The sequence below is a fragment of the Musa acuminata genome, chromosome BXJ1-3, assembly GCF_036884655.1.
Source record: "Musa acuminata AAA Group cultivar baxijiao chromosome BXJ1-3, Cavendish_Baxijiao_AAA, whole genome shotgun sequence".
Taxonomy (NCBI): Eukaryota; Viridiplantae; Streptophyta; class Magnoliopsida; order Zingiberales; family Musaceae; genus Musa; species Musa acuminata.
The window spans coordinates 29,735,385-29,759,427 of NC_088329.1; the positions used below are offsets into that span (position 1 = coordinate 29,735,385).

General features: G+C 39.0%; 2 protein-coding genes across 7 annotated transcripts; both read left to right on the forward strand.

Annotated features, from left to right (window-relative positions):
- The first annotated feature begins 232 nt into the window (after nucleotides 1-232).
- LOC135624472 (auxin-responsive protein IAA1-like) lies at nucleotides 233-3,019 on the forward strand. 5 transcript variants are annotated; one of them, XM_065128115.1, is made up of 5 exons: nucleotides 248-918; nucleotides 1,324-1,526; nucleotides 1,691-1,802; nucleotides 2,489-2,550; nucleotides 2,785-3,019. In XM_065128115.1, exons 1-5 carry the CDS (start codon nucleotides 674-676, stop codon nucleotides 2,820-2,822), a joined length of 660 nt encoding a protein of 219 aa, XP_064984187.1. In that variant the 5' UTR covers nucleotides 248-673; the 3' UTR covers nucleotides 2,823-3,019. The 5 variants fall into 5 exon arrangements, with proteins under 5 accessions (XP_064984180.1, XP_064984206.1, XP_064984187.1 ...); XM_065128128.1 differs by having other exon boundaries at nucleotides 279-918; nucleotides 1,345-1,526; XM_065128108.1 differs by lacking the exon at nucleotides 2,489-2,550 and having other exon boundaries at nucleotides 233-918.
- Nucleotides 3,020-3,900: 881 nt separating this feature from the next.
- LOC135624484 (serine/threonine protein phosphatase 2A 57 kDa regulatory subunit B' kappa isoform-like) lies at nucleotides 3,901-8,932 on the forward strand. Of its 2 annotated transcripts, XM_065128143.1 has the most exons (3): nucleotides 3,901-4,265; nucleotides 4,538-5,820; nucleotides 8,147-8,932. In XM_065128143.1, the coding sequence occupies exons 2-3, from the start codon at nucleotides 4,660-4,662 to the stop codon at nucleotides 8,513-8,515; spliced, it is 1,530 nt and encodes a 509-aa protein (XP_064984215.1). In that variant the 5' UTR covers nucleotides 3,901-4,265; nucleotides 4,538-4,659; the 3' UTR covers nucleotides 8,516-8,932. The 2 variants fall into 2 exon arrangements, with proteins under 2 accessions (XP_064984215.1, XP_064984221.1); XM_065128149.1 differs by lacking the exon at nucleotides 3,901-4,265 and having other exon boundaries at nucleotides 4,515-5,820.
- The last annotated feature ends 15,111 nt before the right edge of the window (nucleotides 8,933-24,043 follow it).

Consider the following 24,043-nt stretch of genomic DNA (forward strand, 5'->3'; position numbering starts at 1 on the left):
GGCCCTCGTGGTTATGTTTTGAGGTACGATGCCCAAGCAGGAAACACCAAGATGCATACGTCGCCATTTCGTCCTCTTTTTGTCCCCACCACCTGCAGTGGACAAGATAAATAAAGGGGCAACAAAAGGGTAGTGGCAGGCAGCCCATGGATGATGACGACGATATAACCTAAAAGAGACTCCTAGTTGGCGTTCTTAAATTAGGACAGGCGCCTGACGCTAATCATAGTATCGTTAAAGCAACACGGAACGTAGCTGTTTGATTGGTGTGCTCTGCAATTTCTCGAGTCGTCTACGGACGCTGATCCCAGCCAACCTCGCACGATACGCGTTGGCAGTCCCCGCCCTTATTCCTTCTTTTCCTTTTCTCTTTATAGTCTTTCCGTTGCCCCCTTCCTTTGTCTCTTTTGCTTTCCCCTCCTCCCTCCACTTTCGTTTATTTTCCTCTTCGGTCGCCCGTAGAATTGCTAAACGAGCTGTGGTAGAGGAGACAGCCGCTTTGCTACGGGGCCCTCTGGGCAAATCTTTACCGCCCGATCCCGCCACGCGTCCGTCGAAGGCTGCCCGAGACTCGTCCTCTCCTCTCTTCTCTGTTAGTAACTACTCACCTCCCGTACTGCTTCACCTGTTCTTCGGATCGACTGCCTTTGGGAGGAAAAGATCGGAGCAGGAGATGTCGACGACAGAGACGGGGAATAGCTTGACAGAGTCGGAGGTGTCCGGTCTCGACTACGAGGAGACACAGCTGACGCTCGCCCCGCCCGAGGGCTCGAAATCGGAACCCGAGAGGAAGCGCGGTTTCTCGGAGTCTGTCGATCTCAGATTCGGGAGGCCTGCGTTGGAGGCGCACGCCAAGGATCCCGCCTCCGGATCCTCCGACGGGCCCGTCTCCGGTGCCGGCAAGTCTCCAGCCTCCAAGTAAGTAGCGCATGCGTACAACTTCAACTCATGTTCCGAACTTACGCTTTTGCCCCTGTGAACTGTCTCGATTTCCGGTGCCGAAGTTTGGTGGGTGTTTTGGGTCGTCTCGATGGAGAACGGCAAGTGCGCCTCCCGACCGTAGATGAGAGGACCTAATTACCCCTAGATTGTTCTGATATTCACTAAGCTGTGCCCTTCATTCCTACGTTGCCTTGCCTGGACTTATCTTATTCTATCAGTTACGAAGACGAGCGTCGATTACCGATGTCAATGGTGTGCCCAGTGATTCCACGATCTGGTTGATGCGCCCTTGAAGCAAAGAAAACGGCTGTCTTAACGCTCTCGTCCTTTTGGTTGAGGCGCGATGGGGTTGACTTCAATTGTAATACCATTGATCTTTAGTTTGTTTTCTGCTTTTGACAGGGCACAGGTGGTGGGTTGGCCGCCGGTGAGGTCGTTCCGGAGGAACGCTTTAAGGAGCTGCACCTATGTGAAGGTGGCCGTGGATGGGACGCCCTACCTTCGTAAGGTTGACCTCGACGCCTACGCAGGGTACCAGCAGCTGCTGACCGCCCTCGAGAAGATGTTCTCCTGTTTCACCGCCCGTCAGTCCATTTCGTCTCTCTCTCTCTCTCTCTCTCTCTCTCATACACCTACCGATGTATCATCGTTGCGGACCTGATTACCGATTTTATCCTGTCACCCTCCATCATCTTCTTCTGGTTTGGCACCTATGAGGGCGATTGATTCCGTTGCTGATTTGCTGCAGGAGACTATACCAACGAGAGGAGGCTGGTCGACCCCGTGAACGGGGCAGCTTATGTCCCTACTTATGAGGACAAGGACGGTGACTGGATGCTTGTTGGTGATGTCCCCTGGAAGTAAGTTTCTCCATTTCCTTCTGTTTGTGAAGGGAGGTGGGGAATTGGGAATTGGGAATCGGAAACGAAAAAGAAATATTTGATTTGGGTTGTTCTGAAGTTAGATGCATGGATCAATACCAACATATCCAATCTGCAAGATTGAGTTTTGATGATTTAAATTCTCAAAGCCATTCAACTTTGCCATGATGCATAACTATAGGCAGGTTCAAATGAAGAAGAACATAAAGGCTTTCATTCAGGGATGAGAAATGTCTTGAACAAGTTGTTTTTGCATTAGTAAATTTTTGTCACATGGTTGGAGGACAGGTGGAAATGCATTCTCTAGAATTTAAGCAGGGTGTCCGATGTTCACATGCAACTTTAAGATTCTGTAAATGTCCTCTAAATGGCCATAAATGTATATATATTATATGATGCCATAACAACATTGCTAAGTGGGATGAACTTCATTGTGTAGAGTAAGAAACGGTGGCAATAAAAAGAAGCTTTCCCTTTCTAATATGCTTTAGTGCTTTATCATTTTAATACACCCAATATATCATTACTTTTTAGTATCTGTAATCAAAATCACGATATAGTACTCATTTGCTGTTATGTTGTGTGATGTCTGTAGCTTGAAGCTTCATGATGGTGCACGCCATCATGTTGCATGAGCAGTTCTAATTAATGCTTCCGGTTTCTAGGATGTTTGTTGCTTCATGCAAGAGACTGAGGTTGATGAAAAGCTCAGAAGCTGTCAATTTAGGTAACTTGGATGAACTTCTCACGCTCCATTGTTTTGAACACTGATCACCCATTGATTATTGAGATATTACATGGAGTGTGGAGCACATAGATGCATGTTTATGTTTGAAATCCATGAATTTTTTATCTTCTTTTTTTGTACTATCCATTTTCCATTAAGCGGCCATGTAATATCTTGTTTCCTACAGTCCTCATGGGTTCAACTTAGTCTTTTTGCTTGCTGTGGTGCTTGCAGCTCCAAGAACACCTCAGGGATGCGCCAATGCCAGGTGAACCAGGACACAACATCAATAAAAACAATGAGATGTGTACATAAATTGTTTGTAATCCTTCCATGTTTCACATGTTCTGACTAGCATCAAGGAGAGTAGGAAATAATAAGAATTGTTGTACTTAATGTGTCTTGGGTTATAGTTTGTAGCAGTTTAACAGTTTGTTGCGTGATAATAAGCAGAGTTGGGTTTTCTGCCTGTTGTCTTGTGTGGCTGCTCCTTATTAGCGTTTTGGGTTGAATTTACTTGGATGAGAACATCGCGTATGATGTGCCTGCGATGAACAGAACACATGATGATTCCTAAATCCTTGAAATGTTCTCAACATATTCGGAGTGAATCAAGAACTCTAACCGAACAAAATATCCCTCGCCCTCGATGCGTCAAGGAACAATATTTCTAATGCTGAATTCATAAAGTCATTTTGAATTCTCGAACCAACCAAATGGAATCATAGATGGGTTCGGGTGGAATCTCCTTAAGTTGACAGACATCTTTCCTAGTCAACTTCTTGTGTCGGTCTTTATTTCACATCGAACTTCTTGCCAATGACATTTGAATAAACGAGACAAAAATCAAGTCAAAATTATCATCTCGGATTGATGCCCATAATTGACACTTACATATCCCAACACAATTAAGAGTATAGATGTTTGACATTTTCCTTATCTAATATGTTTGTGTAAGATGAAAATATCCAAAACACTCAAATGTGTTTTAATTAGACAAAACATCTTCAATCGGAAGTATTTGAAGCACTAACAAACAGAACAAAGTATCTCTTTGCTCGATGCACCCATCTTAGACCCAAAAAAAACAAAAACAAAAACAAAAACAATTCATCCGAATACCCCATGATGCCGGTACTGCCGCCATCTCACTTAGTCCGATGCATCTATTTTGGCCGAATCATCCGGGATATGTTCCAACCATTCTACGCATCTAATATCAACGGTTGACGATGTAAATCGATGGCTCTGTTTATTTTCATCGGTGAATCTCTTGCCGACGGCACAGATGAATCGAGCTGCGCCAGGCGGGCCACCAGAACCGTTCATTCCGAACCGCAAAAGAATAAGCTTCTGCGAGGAGAAGGGAGGGACAGTGGTCACTTCTGCTGCTGCTTCTGCTAAAATTTGTTTCTATTTCTTTAACCTGCCGCTTCTCGTCTCCTCTTCCTCTACAGCAGATCTCGCAATGCGGGTGGGAGAGATCGAAGGCGGCGCCCATCTCTCGAGTTCCTGCTGGAATTCGTCGCCGCCTCTCGGAACCAAGCTTCGGATCGACCTCTTCTCGCTAGATCCCTAAACGTCGGCCCGAAAGAAAACCTCGATACCGTCTTTCTCCAGAGGTTTCCGTGCGCTTGCGGTCGGTCCCCTTCTTCCAAAGCGTTCCCTCGGTGGAGATCTGCAGTTGGTATAGTCTCGGTTACCTTGGAGTGACGGTAGGTGATATTTGTGCTTCGGTTGGCCGTTCTTGAAATCCCTTGTTTCTGCTCCTCGATCTTGGCTTCTGTTTGCGTGATCACTTATTTAAGCGCAAGGATTTTCCTTCTCCTACTTAATCTCGATATCTCAGAGCTTCAGAGGAAGTGGTGGTTTCAGTATCATTCTAATTTAATTGCTTTCGGTTTCTACTTTCCCTTTTCTTTTTCTGATCAAGAACGGTTGTTGTTGTTGTTGTTGTGGTCGTCGTCTGGCGTCGCTTGGTATTTAGGTTCTCTTTGCACCATTTGGTCTTTCATCGGCATCGGTGTATCCCAAAACAAAATTGGGTTTAGGCCTGCCAAACCCCGCCAGCATGAGCTTGATCTGAGTGGCTTCCCCAATCTCGGCACCATGTGGAAGCAATTCCTGAGTAAATTACCTCGCAAGTCTTCCAAATCTGATGCTTCCTCGGGTTCCGATAGTCATCCCAGCAACGATTGTACGGGTCCCTTGAACGGGAATCCGATCCAGCGGACTAGCAGTGGCAATGTGGTTCCCTCACGATCAACCACGGTGAAGCGGACTGCTTCTGCTATCTTCCCCTCCAGTGTCGTCACCAGCATCGAACCTCTTTTGCTATTCAAAGATGTTCCTAACTCACAAAAACAGAACCTTTTCATCAGTAAGTTGAACCTCTGCTGTGTTGTCTTCGATTTCTCGGATCCAAACAAGAACTCCACCGAGAAGGATATGAAAAGGCAGGCGCTATTGGGTCTCATTGATTATGTTGATGCTGGGGCTTCTCGTTTCACCGAGCCTATGATTTCTGCTTGCTGTAAGATGTTTGCAGTTAACTTGTTTAGGGCCTTTCCTCCAAACATGCGATCTTGTACTGGTGGTGGGGAGAATGAGGAGGAAGAACCGATATTCGATCCTGCTTGGTGCCATCTGCAACTTGTCTATGATTTGTTGCTCAAGTTTGTAGAGTCATCCTCACTTGATGCTAAAATTGGGAAGAAGTATGTTGACATTTCATTCATCGTGAGACTGCTTGACCTCTTTGATTCTGAGGACCCCAGGGAAAGGGATTGCTTGAAAACAATTTTGCATAGGATCTATGGAAAATTTATGGTGCATCGCCCTTTCATCCGTAAAGCGGCGAGCAACATATTTTACCGATTTGTTTTTGAGGCAGACCGGCACAATGGGATTGCTGAGTTGTTAGAAGTTTTTGGTAGTGTGATCAGTGGTTTTGCACTGCCTCTGAAGGAGGAGCACAGGCTATTTTTTCAGAGGGTTCTAATACCTTTGCACAAACCAAAAACATTAGGTGTCTATCTTCAACAGCTGACTTACTGTGTGACACAGTTTATAGAGAAAGAGCCCAAGATGGCATGTTCAATAATAAAAGGGTTGGTAAGGTATTGGCCGGTTACAAATAGTCAGAAGGAAGTCATGTTCCTGAGTGAGTTGGAGGAGGTCTTGGAGGCTAGTGACACTGCAGAGCTTCAAAACTGTATGGTCCCATTGTTTCAGAGAATTGGTTTCTCCATTAACAGCTCCCACTTCCAGGTAATGAAAACTGTTGTATCTAGTCTTCTTTTATTGTCCACTGGAGCATTATGCTTGTTTGTTAGTTAGCCTGAACCTACTGTACAATTTGAAAGGTTGATCCTTGTACCCATAAGTTTCCAAGAATTTTCTTGGTAAGGGATGACTCCATCTTGTGAGCATCAGCATTGAGTTCCCAACTCACTGAATAATTCTGTTGAATCACCAATAGAAAATTTCTGTTGACTTCTCTTGCCTTTTCCTCTTAGTTGTTTTTTTTTTCTTTGCCAAAAAGAAGATATTGTAGTGTCATCTGAATTTTTTTTCATGTTACACTGGTTCCTCTCTGGATGATGTGAACATTCAGAGGTAACCTGACAGATTAGACTGTCTATTGATTGGCATTTACAGGCTTGCCATTCAACTTCCTTGCTGATTGCAGAAAATTTTAGCAAACAAGACTGAATCAGGATTTATCTGTGTTGATAGTTTGTCACCTAGAATGTGTTATGCTTTCCAGCTCTAGTGAAGATAAAGTGAGAAATTGAGCTTAATGTGTTGAGTGCGCAAGAAATGATGGAAGGCTGATGACTATTTTTAAGTTGCAGAAATAAAAAATAAAATCATATCCAAATTATTGAAGATCATATGGGAAAAATTGTAGCCTAACATGAGTAATAGGAAAAGAATGAACTATAATGCTACCAGTGTCATAAGCCTCTGAATTATCTTTATTATGGTTGAAGCCAGCTCCTTATGCCCTAACTAGCTCATATGATTCTTGAAACATGGCAGTTATATCTAAATGTTGATACATGTGGTTCTTCTAATGGTGTATTGAAAACTAAAATTGTTAGACTCACTATTTGAGGATGGAGGAACAAATATACTTGGGATCAGAAGTTCTCTGTATGGTCCTTTCTTCTGATAATGGCAAGTATGAAGCATAATGATGGATCTGAGATACAAATATGAAACAGATAGGCCCATGTTCATACAAGTTTGGAAAGAGAAAGTAGATATCTTATATCTAGCACATGAACAAAATTGGAGAGAAAAAAATGCCACTCACAGCACAGTGGTATCTTTATATAGGCTGTAGGTTACATATGGTTTTCTTTAGTTAATAAAGTACATTGTACAAGAGCACTTTGAAGTGCTGGAGAAACCCTGACTCTAAGCACAGCACAGTAGATAAATTAACGATTATTATATTATTTCAAAGAAATACCATCAAGTGTTTAGTGTTTTTGTTATTATGTATAGAAGGTAGTTTAATCAAGTATATATTGTAATAATGATGACTTTAATTATTTGTTCATCTGAAATTTACTAGTACCTCTTATTCACACTTGAAGGTACAACCAAAAATACATTGCATTATATATATATATATATATATTTATTTATTTATTTACACATACATACACACACACACACACACACACACACACACACACACACACACACACACACACACACACATATATATATATATATATATATATATATATATATATACACATACATACATACATACATATACATACACATACATACATACACACATACATACATACATACATACATATATATATATATATATATATATATACATACATGAGGTTCCAATAATGTGGAGTATAGGGAGGATATCTATGCAACTTTACCCTTGTAAACAAAATGTTTTTTCCACACTTGGAGCATTTGACAATGACACCTAAAGTCACCTTCTACGTGTTCAAATTTCTCTGTAGACCTAAATTTAACCATTTCTTTCTAGTTTCTTTTTGTCCTTTTAAATAGTAACGTCTGCTTGAGAGTTCTATCATGTTCTTTTTGTTTGCTAGTATTGTATTCTCCTGTTACTTTATTGTTCGTGTTGTTCTTTGATTGTATTCTCTTCATGAATATGCTAACAGTACGGCAAATCAGTTCCTGGTGGTCAATTATAGCAACACTAGAAAATTTTGAAGAACAACTTATCAGTAAGGTCACATTACATAATTCTTCCTATGCTTGTTTTTCTTCATTGTGATTACCCAGTCTCTAAACAGATAGTGATGTAAAATAAGTGTGGTCATCTGTTTTCTCCATTATGGTGGTTAGCAAACAATAAAAAATGCACTATAATCATGAATAAATTTTTTGGAACTGTATCATAAAAAAAGTGGATGATGTCTTAATGAATAATCTGTAAGATCATCTTTGGTTATGACAACCTGTCCATCACCTTACATTGTCTTCCTTAAATTTGTTACCAGAATTTATACCATTTCTTACAGTCAGCTTGTGTTTCATTTTTCATATTATCATCAATATCTTAGATGTCTTAAATGATTTTCAGGTTGCAGAGAGGGCGCTATTTTTGTTGAATAATGACCATGTGATTAGTCTGGTGTCCCAAAACCAGCAAGCAATCATGCCTCTCGTTTTGCCAGCTTTAGAAAGGAACACACGGAGTCATTGGAATCAAGCGGTTATTAATCTATCACAAAATGTGAAGAACATGTTATCTGAGATGGACGAAGAGATATTTTTGGCTTGCAAAAAGGAGTTGGGCGAGGAGGAAGAGAAGAGAAGGATAGCAGAGGAGAAACGAAAGATGATCTGGGAGCATCTGGAGGGCAGTGCGGCCTTGCAGCCAGTAACTGGTAACACAGCCGTCCTAGTAATGCCTACAGTGGCTCCACCTATTACTGCTGCTCTTACTTAGGCCGAAGAAGTAGAAATGGCGCGAGAGAAAATGAGAACGAGTAGCCTGGGGTGTGTGTGCAGTTTCCACAAGTGCTTTAGCCCACTCTTTTCTGTTTCTTTGGGTTTATTGTTGTGCCCCCTAATTGCCCTGCTAGAGATCGGTGGTGTATTTTAGGGAATGCTTGTAGGAGTAATAGCAACCATTATGGGTACTTATGCTATTTATTAGGAGCATAAGCCAATTCCCGTAGTTCTTGTTTGCCCACTTGGTGGTTCATCCGATTACAGTTGTAAGTATCTTACTCAGCAGCACGAGGCACGCAGGGTTCTATGCATTGTTCGATGCAGTGACGTTACCGACAGGAAGTGGGATTTGGTGTGGTGTTGGACTGATGGATGTTCTTTATTTAATCGTATTGTGTTTCTGAGTGCTGGATTTAGGGTTTTGTGACATTAGTTGGCTGATGCTATGATGCGAGACTGACGGAGTTGTGACGTGTGTCGCCGGTGCTCCTCTGGCTTACAAGGTGCTTGCTGCCTCCAGCGAATGAGGCTCCGTCCTCAAAGGTAATGTTATTGCCTTGTGAGGATGCTGGAGTCGAGCCACTGTTCGCAGCGAAATTCTTCACTTCTTAGCGAAGCTGTGGCATGATGAATGGTGGTGGTTTCCCGCGCTTATATGATAGAAATCATGTAATGAATGATCACCATTGTCGTCGTGTCCTAAGCTTATCTAAACTTATCTAGGAGTTTGAGAGTTAGGGTTTTCTACTATAGAATCTAGTTATTCTAACATATAATATAGATTGGGTTTGGGGCTAATTGAGATCCACTTTTAAGACAATCTCAACTTGAGGTGTCGAAAATTATATCGGGAGCATTCACGGTTAAATATAATGCTTAAGTAAGAAAGGATTCGATGAATTCGATCAAATGTCAAAGTTAGCTGATGCATTAAGTCAAAAGTACTTGAGAATATACATATGAGCTTTCTTATATATGGTGGGCGATCATTGGGTCTTCTTATAAAATGAAAAATATCGGGAATTGATATGCATATTAATCTGAATGGGCTATAGGATTATATATCGAACTTGGTGAATACATTGTAGATTTTGTTCAGTCAACTTTCATGCCAATGTTGTGTAGCTGATCTCGTGAGACCAAAGTGACATCCTCATTGGTGTCACATCACCAACTTTGTAGAATGGGTTCCATTTGACTTGTTGGTCAAGTGTGATATGTTGATGGTTGCCTTCATGTGATTTCTCTAATATCATTTGCTCCCATTATTTTTTAACGAGTGAAAGGGTTTGGGAGCCAATGTGTCATTCACGACCACATTGAGCATTTGTTAGATGATGTTTAATAACTAAATTGGTTGTACTTTCGTGGGTCATTTCCTTGTCGAATATGGCTGCATTGTGTGATAGGATGCTTTGATTGCATCATCTTAAAAACATGCTTAATAGTCAATTTCAGTCACATCATAGTTACATCATTGTCACAATGTTTCACCCTCAATATCAATATGATCGAATCAACCATAAACCATTCCTCGATAATGATATAGTCGAATCTGATTATGAAACGTCTGTTAATAATAATACGATCAAATTTAACTATGAAACATCCATTGATAATTACGCAATCCAATTTGACCAACGAAGCATCCCTCAACGATAATGTAATTGAATTGGTGGGTGTTTACCTACCAATAACGAGATAGTTGAATCTGTCCATAAAGTGTTTCTCGACAATGATGTCTTTGAACTAATCGTGAAGCATTCCTCGATGATGATATAATATATTGACCATATAGCATTTCTCGAGCGATGCAATTGAATTTGACCTTGAAGAGTCTCTTAACAATGATGATTGAGTCGATCATGAAGTATCCCTTGATAGTAACACGATTGAATACAACTAAGAAGCATCCTCTGATAACGATATTGTAAAATCTAATTATGAAGTATTCCTTAATAATAATGTGATCGAATCAGCTATGAAGCATCTCTTGATAATGACATAATAGGATCTGATCATGAAACGTCCCTTGACGACGTCACAATTGAATTGGCCATGAAACGTCCCTTGATGCTAATGCAACTAAATTTGATCATGAAGCATCTTTCGATAATGACACAATTGAATCGATCATGAAGCATCCCTCAACAACGATGAGACCAAATTTTGCCATAAAGTATCTTTTATGACAATATAATAGAATCAACCATGAAGCGTCTATGATAACAATAGTTGGTCTTATAAGGAAATGACCCTTTGACACTATAACCAATTTATTCATAGAATATTATCCACAAAGCATCTAACATGCATAGTATCCTAACTTCTTTCTTGTGTCGAAACACAACGGGGCAAATTGATGGGGATATAAAGCGAAATAAACTTTTGTATATGAACAAATACTAGCAGGCCATGATATGCAACAGAATTAAATGAAATCATAATCAAATAGAACACCAAGATATACGTGGAAAATCTCTCCAATATGAAGGGTAAAACCATGGGGCAAATTAGAGAGAATCCATTATGAGAATAATGAATATACACATCTCAATCTCTTGCCCTAAACCCTAGTAACAATCACAAGAGAACAACTAGGATATAAGGATCACATCACTATCTACGATATCTAAATCCTCCTTAAGTAATCACAGCAAGAGTCTACTATAGATTTGATCTAACTTGAGATGAGAATACTACTAGATGATTGAGAACAGTCTCTCTGCGTTGTCCTTATTTTCTTCCCTTTCTTTCTCTTCTTTTTCTACCTTTTTCTTCTCTCTTTACTGCTGCAAGGATCACCACGTTGCTGCCCTTTTCTGCCCAAAAACGTAGCCACCTTCATGCCAAAACGCAGCCACCACACCCCCTTTATATTGATCTAGGGTTAGGTTAAGAGGGGGTGTGAGCTGTGGGCTAATAAAGCCCACCATGAGCTAAATATGGGCTGTTAGCCCAACAACCTCCCCCTTCAGCCCATAAGGGAGGCAGTCCCATGACTCCTCAATGTGAAGCCATACCGACCAGCTGTCGGCATATCTCGTCTTTCTTTTGGTAAAGTCTTTGTCAACATGTCTGCTCCGTTGTCATCTGTGTGAATTTTCTGAAGCTGCAACTGCTTCTCTTCAAATACATTTCGAATCCAGTGGTATCTGACATCTATATGCTTTGACTTGGAATGAAACATTGGGTTCTTATACAAATGGATGACACTTTGGCTGTCATAATGTACCACATAATTTTCCTATTTCAGCCCCAATTTTTGTAAGAATTCTTTCATCCATAACATTTCTTTGCATACCTCTGTAGCAACAATATATTCTGCTTCTGTGGTGGAGAGAGCAATATACCTTTGTAACCTGGATTGCCATGACACAGCTCCCCCTGCAAAAGTAAGTACATAACTTGAAGTAGACTTCCTTGTATCTATATCTCTCGCCATGTCTGCATCTGTGTAACCTGTTAACACATGTGGTTTACCTCCAAAGCTTAAACAAACCTTAGAGCTCCCTCTAAAATATCTAAAAATCCACTTTACTACTGCCTAGTGCTCTTTGCCTGGATTTGCAAGAAATATGCTAGTAACACCAACTGCATATGCGATGTCTGACCTCGTACATACCATTGCATATATTAAACTTCCAACTACTGAAGCATAAGGAACCTTTTGCATTTTCTCCTTCTCCTCATCACTTGATGGACTCTGTTCTGAGCACAATTTGAAGTGACCTACAAGAGGAGAACCGACTAGTTTTGCATTGCTCATACTGAATCTTTTTAATACCTTCTTGATGTATTTCTCCTATGATAACCAAATCTTCTTATTTGTCCTGTCACGAGAAATCTGCATACCTAGTATTTGCTTTGCTGGCCCCATGTCCTTCATTGTAAAAGACTCATTCAGTTCCTTCTTCAACTTGTCAATTTTAGACATATCTTTCCCAAGAATAAGCATGTCATCAACATAAAGTAAGAGAATAATAAAATCCTCACCAAACCATTTGATGTACACACAATGATCTAAAGCCATTCTTTTGTATCCATTTTTATCATAAATGAATCAAACTTTCTGTTGTTAGGATCGGAGCGGCACTAAGAGGGGGGGGGGGGGGGGGGGGGTGAATTAGTGCAGCGGATTAAAACTTCAGTTTTAGAAAAATCTTTCGTACGATAAGGACGAAACTTGAAAAGCTTAACTTGAAGGCGTATTCTTAAAGTTGCGCAGCAAAGGTAATAAGGAACTAAAGCATGTAAGAAGGTTTGCAGTAATGTAAACAACAATAATGAAATGCAAACCAGAGATTATGCCGATTTTAGAGTGGTTCGGTCAAATGACCTACATCCACTTGCGAGGCCCCTCTTCGATGAGGCTCCCACCTTCCACTAGCAAATCTCTTGAAATGGAAGGGTAAATACCCCTCTTACAACCTTTTACAAACAGTTCAACCTCTTACAAATTTTTCAATAAGAAAGAAGGAGGAGAACTCTCTAGCAAATTGAAAACAAGACTTGCTAAGACTTTCTAAGACTTTTCTCTCAATCAAAATGCTTCTCAAAAGTTATAATCTCAGCTGAGATTTGAGGGGTATTTATAGGCCTCAAGAGGATTCAAATTTGGGCTCCAAAATTTGGGCTCCAAAATTTGAATTCTCTTTGGGTTCCCGACGCTGGCGGTGCCACCGCCCAGCCAAGCGGTGCCACCGCCCAGCGCTCGGGTGCTGGACGGTGCAACCGCCCAGCCCAGGAGGTGTCACCGCCCAGCCAGGCGGTGCCACCGCCTGGCTCTCCGGTTCGCTGGTTTGGCTTAGTTTTAGCCCAAACCAAATCTGACTTTGGGCCCAGTTGGCCCCTAACTAAGATATAGGATTATCTCTTAATCCTAATCCTAATTACAAGTGAACTACATAACAAAACACATCCTAAGCAAGTTTTCAACCGCGAACGTCGAGTCTTGTTCCGGCGAGCTTTCCGACGAACTTTCTTCCGACGGACTCCCATCAAGCTCCCGATCTTATGATGACTTTAACGAGTAGCCGAGCCTTCGTGGTAATCTCCGTGAACCTCTGACGATCTCTTCGGCGAACTTCCAAAAATTCCGATAGGTTCCCGATTTCTTCTCGGTTGGTTCCGGCAGCATCTCCGACGATTCTTCGGACTCTTAAACGTCCATCGATCTTGACTCCGGTATTCTTGCTTTGTGTTTTCTGGTTATCGTAGTTAATCCTGCACACTTAACTCAATAATATGGATTAGATCAATTAACCCACCAATTGATTATATCATCAAAATCCGAGATTCAACATCTGTACCATTGTCTTGGAGCTTGCTTTAGCCCATACAAGCTCTTCTTCAATTTACAAACAAAGTTCTCTTTACCTTTGACTTTGAAGCCTTCTGGTTGCTCCATATAAATTTCCTCCTCCAAATCCCCATGAAGGAAAGCTGTTTTCACATATAACTACTCAACCTCCAAGTCCTGGCTAGCAGCAATACCAAGAGCAACACGAATAGAAGACATTTTAACAACAGGAGAAAAAATCTCTTCAAAGTCAATGCCTTTCTTTTGACCAAAGCCTTTCACAACCAATCTAGCTTTATACTTTGATTGAGAACAATATTCTTGAGTATTCAATCTGAAAACCCACTTGTTCTTCAAGGCCTTCATTTCATTTGGTAGTAGCACCAAATCATAAGTGTGGTTCTTCTGAAGAGCATCCATCTCTTCCTGTATAGCAACTAACCACTTCTCTTTTTGCTCACTTTCAACTACTTCTTGGTAACTCTCTGGGTCACCTACATAAGTAAGCATCACATACTCATCTATAGAGTACATTCTGGAAGGTTGACGTTGTCTAGAAGATTTTCTCAACTGAGGTTCTGTGGGAAGTTGCTCTCCAACTTCTTCTTGCTCAACATGTCCTACAGGTAGATCAACTTCAGGCTCTACACTATCTTCCTGCACATCTCCCCCATCACCTTGATATACTGGAGGAGTAATTGGGTCACAATATGCTAATCCTTCTATAGAAGTATTGGCTGGTGCCTTCTTCTTCAAATCTTCAAAAGTTTGATATTCAAAGAAGACTACGTCTCTGCTTCTAAACACCTTCTGCTTTTCTGGATCCCAAAGCCTATAACCAAAATGATCATGTGAGTAGCTGTGTGCAGGTGGCCAATAAGCAACAATCGGTAATCTATGGCTAGCAGCATGCAAGCCACAGTCAAGCAACTGCAACCTAAGAGGGCACTAAGAGGCAGGGGGGAATTAGTGCTTTCGATAAAACCGGCATTGATTCGAAGATTCGTTCGATAAAGCTTGCATCCGAAAAAGTGTTTAAACTTGAAAACATTCGTAAGTGATTGAAGGCAGTGAATAAGTAAATTAGTGAGTGATGAGAATGAAAAGCATAAAAGAAATGACACAAAAAGAAAGCACACTGGATTTATAGTGGTTTGGTCATCATGCCTACATCCACTTTCAATTCCTCCTCCGTTGAGGCCACCGACAGCCACTAACGATCTTCCATCAATAGGCGAAGATCAACCACCCTCTTTGTCACACCCCTAAAAAATATCCATGATATTTAAAATTTTTCAACACAAATCCATCCAGGATCCAAACACACATTTGAGGTCACTAAGAAAACATTCAGATCAAAATTTTACCTCTATAATCTACAAATTTATAAACCCTGTGCAGTTCATAAACATACAACACATCGCTTGATAATTCATAAAATATAAATTCAACTCACCAAAATAATAACCACAACATAAATTCACAAGTGTGGGAGTCTGTACAGTCACAAAACCAACGTTTACCCTAAGTTCATATCGTTACACGAATTAAACTTAACATTCCAGAATCCTAAACATGAGAGGTCCTTTAAACTTATACAAAATCCACAAGTTTAGATTCATCGTCAATATTTCATTAGATTAGAGTGTGCTTATACAACAAAACATATATACTAATAAAGATCTACCCTAAATCTTTTAGCTTTCCACTACCTCAGCCCAATATTAACATTTAAGCAAGCGACAAGCTACCCTGAAAAATTTATACAACAACGGGGTGAGCATATAAAGCTTAGCAAGTGACTAACATATCCATGGTAAAAGAGAATAATTTCCAAACAAATAAGGTTTCAAAATGCAAGGCAGAATATAAGAATTCATAGACGTAATCTCATTAGGTGCAGAATCTCAAATGTCATTTCAATCAAACATATTTGGTTCATAACAGATAGAGCATAGAGTAATTGGAGCATATCAATAGCGTACGAGATGTTCCGGAGCATATCAATGACAAATAGGACATTTCAGAATATATCAGTTTATAGCAAATGGAGCACAAAGTAATTGAAGCATATCAATAGCATATGAAATGTTCCAGAGCATATCAATGACATATGGAACATTTCGAAGCGTAACAATAACAGATGAAACAGATAGAAGGTGAAGTGGGATTCCAAACATAATATGGTCCATCCATTTCTGAATGACCACCAAACATAATCTAGAGCATCATAGGCTCTAAGCACATACCCTTTACCATTTCTGGCAAAGGTCCAAATAATCCCACAAACACCAGAGTACAAAAAGGTATTGTGAACAATAATTTAAGACAGTAGCAGATAAAGCATTTCGGAGCATATCAATGGCTTATGAAATGTTCCGGAGCATATCAATGAGATGGAACATTTCGAAGCGTAACAATAATAGATGAAACATTTCAGAGCATATCAATGGGGTATGAAATGTTTCGGAGCATATCAATAACAAATGAAACATTTCGGAACATATCAATAACAAATACCAAACAGAAGCTCAAATGTCATATTTGACGTTGCATTCATATCATTCTTATCCAAAGTATGTATAGAAACACATAACCAAAGCTCTGGATATCATATCAAACATACAGAAGGTGTAGTGGGACCACAGACAGAATGTGATTCATCCATTTCTGAATGACCACCAGACAGAAGTCTCCCACGTCTCGGAGGTCTCCCACGTTTGGGAGCTCCATCCACCCACGTCTAGGTGAAGTTAGAGGGGGCCGGCAGAGCATCGCAGGCTCTATGCATAACTCCCTTTACCAATTCTAGCAAAGGTTCATAATATCCCATAAACACTAGAGTATAAAAGGATAGTATGAATAATGAATAGCACATATCGGAAGCACACGTGGAACAACAAAACGTACATGTGCCTTTACGAGTCAATACGAAGTAAGCAATAATCTTTCACAATTGTATTCAGATTTGAAAGGAAATGAAAGCAAGAGCATTCAAGGATTCCAAGCAATCATATATAACTCAATTCAAATAAGAAGGTTAGATAAATTTAATGTCCAAAGGAATGAAACTGGAATAGGCACATATCGAAAGCAAATGCGGAACAATAGGATATACATGTGCCTATATGAGTCAATACGATATAGCATAAACGTTACACAATAGTTTTCAAGAATGCAAATAATTTTAAGGACAAGAGCATACAAGAATTCAAAGCAGTAATATAAAGCTCAATTGAATAAGAAAGCTAAAGGATATCAATTTCCAAAGGAATAAAACAAGAATATGCGAAATCGACCAAAGCTCGATTTCTGGCAGAATTCGAGAGGCACATTGGATAAATCCTTCAGATTGCCAATTATGCTCCAATACCCTCAAGAAATATAATATCGAAAGATATATCAATCTATTTTATGATGAAATAAATTTTGTTGAATCAAGGTCTCCAATAAGGAGTTACCATTGATTTAGTAACCAAAGGTCAAAAACAAAATCACTGTTTTGCAAAATTCATAGGGTCGAGTTCAACAGATAACAAGATAGGCATTTGAATACCAAAATTTTCAATCTATATGTAAAAACAAAGGTTTACAAGTTTAGTTTCAAATGAAGTCAGTTTGGTACAAATCAGAATTTCCAACAGGGACTTATAGGCATTTTAGTATCAAAAGGTCAAAAATTTTGATCCCTGTTTTGCAGCATCCATAGGCTCATTTGAAACAGACGTTTGGGTAAGTATTCGGTGTCCAAAATTTTCAAAATTAGTGTCAAAAGAAAGGTATAAGAGTTTACTTTCAAATGAATAAAGTCCTACCTAAATCCACGTTTGGTGCTAAAAATTATGGCTAAAACAATATATAGGATCAGTTTACCAAAAAATTTCAGATCCATGATTTTTGTATCTAACAAGAGAAATATCAGGTTCTAGGCTGAAATCTCTCAAATAATTCAGAATAAATATGAGATCAAAGACTAATAATTCTATATGATAGGATTATAATACTTGCCTTTGAGAATTATGACCCCTAAATGAGAAGATTTGAGCAAGAAACCTCAAAGCCCCAAATTTTTTTTCTTCTTCTTTCCCCTTTTTTTTCCTCTTCTTCTTTCATTCTTTCTCTGTTCTTCCACACAGCTGCCTTCTCTAGTTCCACGAAGGCAAAGAGGCTTAAACGGTGGGATTTGTAATTTTGTATATTTTGCAGTTTAGTCCTTGTATTATTATATTTATGATTAGGTCCTCAGGGTCTGCATATAGGTTCTCAGATTTTTTTTTTTGAACAAATCCCCCAAATCTTATGAATAAGTTCTCAAATTCATACTTTAGCTCTTTTATCAAATTTTAAAATAGATACTTATATTACAACTAGAAACTTATACGAAAATTCAGAAATGAGGGATGTTATACTCTTACAACACTTTCTCCTTTTCACAGGTTTAGGCGACAACCCATACAAGCCTCACACATCTCTTGAATGATCACAAAACTAGAAAGAGAGGAGGAGGACACTTAGTAATTTTACAACCCAAAATCTCATAGTTTTTGTTCACACTTACATTGCTATTTCATGTAGGAAAGAGTGGGGTATTTATAGGCCATAATAGCTTCAGAAATGGAGCAAAAAGTGTCTCATCCTAGGTTTCTAGGGTACTAGCCATACCACTACTAGTACTAGGTAGTACCACCGCTTGCAAACTGACATTGGGTGATACCACTGCTTGACAGATCCTCGGAGACCAAGCTTTAGTGGTACCATCACCTGATAAGGTGGTTGTTGAATCTCGTATTTTGATGATAAAATCAATTGATATGTGTTTATGTTTTAATCTATGTTTTGACTGACGCAGGATGCTTTGATCAGGATAAGATAATTAAAGTAGGAAAAATTATATTGTGCCGAGGGAAAAATGTCAAAAGATTGGACGTCAGGCCGGAGGAACAGTTGACATATCGACAGAAGGCTTCGGGCCATGGATTCAGGCATCGGGTCAAGAAGAGCGGATATTGCACCAAGGATATTAGAGTTGCGGAGTCAACTGGCCGATTGGGCAATAGACCGCAAGAGAGGACGATGTGTTGAAGAATCGGACGAAGCGTTGAGGGACCAATGACATGCCAGACAACTTGATTAATGCTTAGTATTAATTGTCTAGATTGAAGTATGTTTTTATATGTGCAGGATTAACTATGATAGCAAGGCATGAAGCAAAATGAAGTCCCGGAGTCAAGGACACGATTACATTGGGAGTTCGAAAGTTCATCAGAAGTTCGGATGTTTGTCGAAAGTTCTGTCGGAACCAACCGAGAAGTCTCGGAGCTTGCCAAAGAAGCATATCGAAACTTGCCAAGAAGATCATTGTGAAGTCCAAGAGCTTGCCGGGTGTCCGCCGGAACAATACCGAGAGATCGTCGGAAGTTCTTCGAAAGTTCGCTAGAAGCTCACCGGAAGAATAGACATAGGCACTTGTTTAGCTTAGCAAATGTCTTAGGATTTCATAGTTACTACGTAATTGGGCTTAGATTTGGGCCAACCCAATTAGGGGCCAACTATACCAATGTAAAAACTGTGTTGGGTCCAATAAGAGGCCCAAATACTGTCCCAAGAAGTCTCACCATCATGGCACAATATTCGAGACTATGTCAGGCGGTGGTACCGCTTAGACACAGCCTTTGAGAGGCTGCAGGTGGTGGTACCGCCAGGTTGGGCAGTGGTACCACCTAGTGCCAAGCGGTGGTACCGCCCAGTGTAGTGTTAGTATCAGACTGACACTGAGCGGTGGTACTACCCAACGCAGGCGGTGGTACCGCCCGGACCCAGGAAACCTGGGATAAGAAGTTTTTAGGCTCCAAATTTGAATCAACTTAAAGCCTATAAATACCCCTCTCATCCCTGGTTAAGCACATAAGCACAGAGAGATTAACAGTAAGAAAATGCTATTGCAATCATTAGTGGATCCCCTCCTCTAAATTCTAAGTTTAGAATTATGTAAGAGAGGAGTGAGTACTTGTAAGGGTTGTCTCCTAAACCTGAAAAGAGGAGAAGAGGGGTGTAAAAGGTGGTTGGTCTTCACATATTGAATGAAGACCGATAGTGGATGCCAATGGCCTCAACGGAAGAGGAATCGGCGAAGTGGATGTAGGTCACCACGACCGAACCACTCTAAAATCTGGTTTGCATTTCTTTGAGCAATTTATCTTTACTGCAAACCTCTTTAATAGCTCACTACTTTCAATACATTTACGAACGTGTTTCAAGTTAAGATATTTATGAAATGATTTTACATCGGAAACCGATTTTATCGAAACAGAGTCTTTGAAGATGTTATTTTACGGCTGCCTTAATTCACTCCCCCCCCTCTTAGTGCTGACCCCTGATCCTAACAATTGGTATCAGAGCTTCATAATTTCTCAATTTGTTTAACACCCATGAGAAATGGCTCTTTTCGGCTTTCAAGAGGGTCACTCTCTCATTCATCCTCCCTTTTTCAATGGGACAGACTATACTTATTGGAAAACTCGAATGAGAGTTTTCTTGCTTTCTTTGGATTTGAACTTATGACATATAGTCAAAAACGGATTTGAAATGTCTTCTCTTCCAATGAACAATTGAAATGATTTGGAGAAGAAGACGTTTTCTCTAAATGCAAAGGCTATGAATGCCTTATTTTGCGCTTTCGACAAAAACAAGTTTAATCGAATTTCTATGTGTGAAACGGCTTTCGAAATTTGGCATACTCTCGAAATCACACATGAAGGCACTAAAAAAGTTAAAGATTCAAAAATCAATCTTTTATTGTATGATTTTGAACTTTTTCGAATAAAACCAAGCGAAACTGTTGTTGACATGTACACCCGTTTTATGGATGTTGTCAATGGTTTAAAAGCTCTTAGTAAAAGCTTTTTGAATTTTGAACTCGTTAACAAGATTTTACGATCACTTTCTAAGAATCGGGATTTGAAAATAACAGCTATACAAGAATAAAAAAATTTGAATACCTTTTTTATCGAAGAACTTATCGGGTCTCTAATGACATATGAAATGACGTGCAAGGCACGTGAAGAACTTGAGAACCACCTTCCAAATAACAGGAAGGATTTCGGACCAAGAATAATTGAAGACTACTCAAGCATAAGCTCAAGTGATGGTGAACTTGAACTACAAATGAACTTTAAAAAGTTAATGAAACAAAAATTAAAGAACAAAAAAAATGCAACTACTTGCTTTGAACGCAAGAAGAAGAACACACTTTGGGATGAATTGAGCTCCTCCGAAGACGAGGAGAAAATAAACAAAGATGAGGTGGCAAACTTCGCCTTAACCACTTTCAATGATGAGGTAATCGAAACCCCCTTAATTTATTTCGAAATTATATGATACTTTTCATGATGCATTTTTTTAATTTAGTTTAAAATTAATTTTCTTAAAAATTACATGTTTAAAAATGAAAATGCAAAAGAATATGATCATGCTAGTAATTTTGAAAATGATAATGAAAACTGCATGTTTTATGTTAATGGAATAAAATGTTAGATTTAAATCTAATGATCCTATGTATGTTTTTTTTTAGAAGCATTAATGTGTATCTTGATGATCTTCATATTTAATTGAAAATACTTTATGAAAAAATGCTTGATGACTTAATGATGCATAATGATGTTTTGATACCATGATTGATGATCTTATTCTATGCATGAGATTTTAAAAATTATGCATGATGATTCTTGCGATTTATGGATTATCGATGTTTATCATGATGAAATGTTACTTTTTTGGTTTTAAAAATGATACATGTCATGATTTGGCATAAAAGAAAAGAACATATGTGTATGAAATTAATCAATAAGTTGAAACAAAAAGAGAAAAGCATTTTTCTTGAAAAATTTTCTTTTTCTCTATCTTATCGATTTTTCACTAAGAGACTAATAAAATTGTTTATGCCATTTTGAATCTCTTGAAAGTAATGTTGAGATTTTGATGATTTAAATTTAATGAGTTTTATCACAATTATGATCTTGATTTCTCATGATTTATAACTTGAAATCATTTATGAATCAAGATCTCCTACTATGTGTTCTTGTATCTTCTTATTGAAATTTATCGAAATGAATCATGATTTTTTTTTTGAAATTATATTTCATAAAGAATTGAGAGATTTTATACATGAAATGAGATCATTTATGTGACATCTTTTTGCTATAGGAATGTCTTCATCTCATCATCATCTTGATTTCTCGATATTCGATACATGATATTTCTCTATGAATCAAGATTCTTCGTACTATGATACTTCTTGATATTGTCCATGTGATGGAATGATACATGCAATACTTATTTTTTTTATGATGATGTATGTGATGGATATGATGTGTATCATGAATGCTTTAAATGATGAATGTTTGGTATCATGATCAACATGTTGATAAATGCTTAAAAATTTTAATGTTTTAGTATCATGTATGATATGCTCATAATGATGATTGATTTATTTTTCAGTATCATGCATGAAAAATGAAATGTAAGGTTTTTGAAATTGTACATATTTTAATTTGAATATATAATGATACACAAATAAGATTGATACTTACTTTTGTCATAATTTAAAAATTGATATAAAGGGTCTTCCCTTCATTTTGATAATGACAAAGGGGGAGATAAAAGATGCTAGCTCGCACAATCCAAGAAGAAAGCAAAAATTGCACTTCTCAAAAGAGAAGAAAGAACTTGCTTCTTGAATATCTCAAATTGTTAGCTTCCATGTTTTAAAATAATGTAAAATTTTGTTAGCTTGCACTTTGCAAAGGAAGCAAAAATTGGCACTTCTCAAAAGAGAAGAAAGAGCTTAGTATCTTGAAACATCACTATCTTGCCTATCTCAAGAAGCAAAACTTGCAACTTGCATATTGCAATAGGAAGCAAGAATCGCTAGCTTGCACACTTCAACAAGAAGCTATCTTGCATTTGCTTTCGAAATTTTGCTAGCTTGTATGAAGTAGAACATGCTATCTTACTACCTTGCATATATACAACTTGATAGCTTGAATGTTCTAAGCATGATGTAACACTTGCTAAATTATAGTTTCAAATTGCATGATGATAAAACTTGATATTATGTTTTTCATGTAATGAGTTGAACTTATATTTCCAAACACATGAATAATTGGACTTCTCCTTTTTATTGATGACAAAGGGGGAGAAGTATGTTGATGTTATGCATGATTTGATCATGACATGTTTGCTTGGATTTTTGAATCCAGGAGTTTCTATAAATAAGGCATATTGATGGAGGAGTTTGTTTAAACTCTGGGAGTTAAGGCTAACTCTGTTGTCAATTGGTTATCATCATAAAAAAGGAGGAGATTGCTGAATCTTGTATTTTAATGATGAAACCAATTGATATGTGTTTATGTTTTAATCTACGTTTTGAGTGACACGGGATGCTTCGATCAGGATGAGACAATTAAAGTAGGAAAAATTATGTTATGCCGGGGGAAAATATGTCAGAAGATTAGACGTCGGGCCGAAGGAACGGTCGACGTATCGATAGAAGGCTTCGGGCCATGGATTCGGGCATTGGACTAAGAAGAGTGGATATTGTGCCAAGGATATCAGAGTTGCGGAGTCAACTGGACGATTGGGCAATAGGTCATAAGAGAGGACGATGCGCCGAAGAATCGGATGAAGCGTCAAGGGACCAATAATATGCCGGACAACTTGATTAATACTTAGAATTAATTGTCTAGATTGAAATGTGTTTTTACATGTGCAAGATTAACTACGATAGCAAGACATGAAGTAAAATGAAGTCCTAGAGTCAAGGACGTGATTACGTTGGGAGTTCGAGAGTTCGTCAGAAGTCCGGACGTTCATCGGAAGTTCTATCGGAACTAGTCGAGAAGTCTTGGAGCTTGCCAGAGAAGCTCATTGAAACTCACTAAGAAGATCATCGTGAAGTCTAGGAGGTTGCTAGGAGTCCATCGGAACATTACCGAGAGATCGTTGGAAGTTCGTCGGAAGTTCGCTAGAAGCTCGCCAGAAGAATAGATATAGGGACTTGTTTGGCTTAGCAAATGTCTTAGGATTTTGTAGTTAGCACGTAATTGGGCTTGGATTTGGGCCAACCCAATTAGGGGTTAGCTAGGCCCATGTAAGAACTATGTTGAGCCCAATAAGAGGCCCAAATAGTGCCCCAAGAAGTCAAACCATCATGGCACAGTCTTC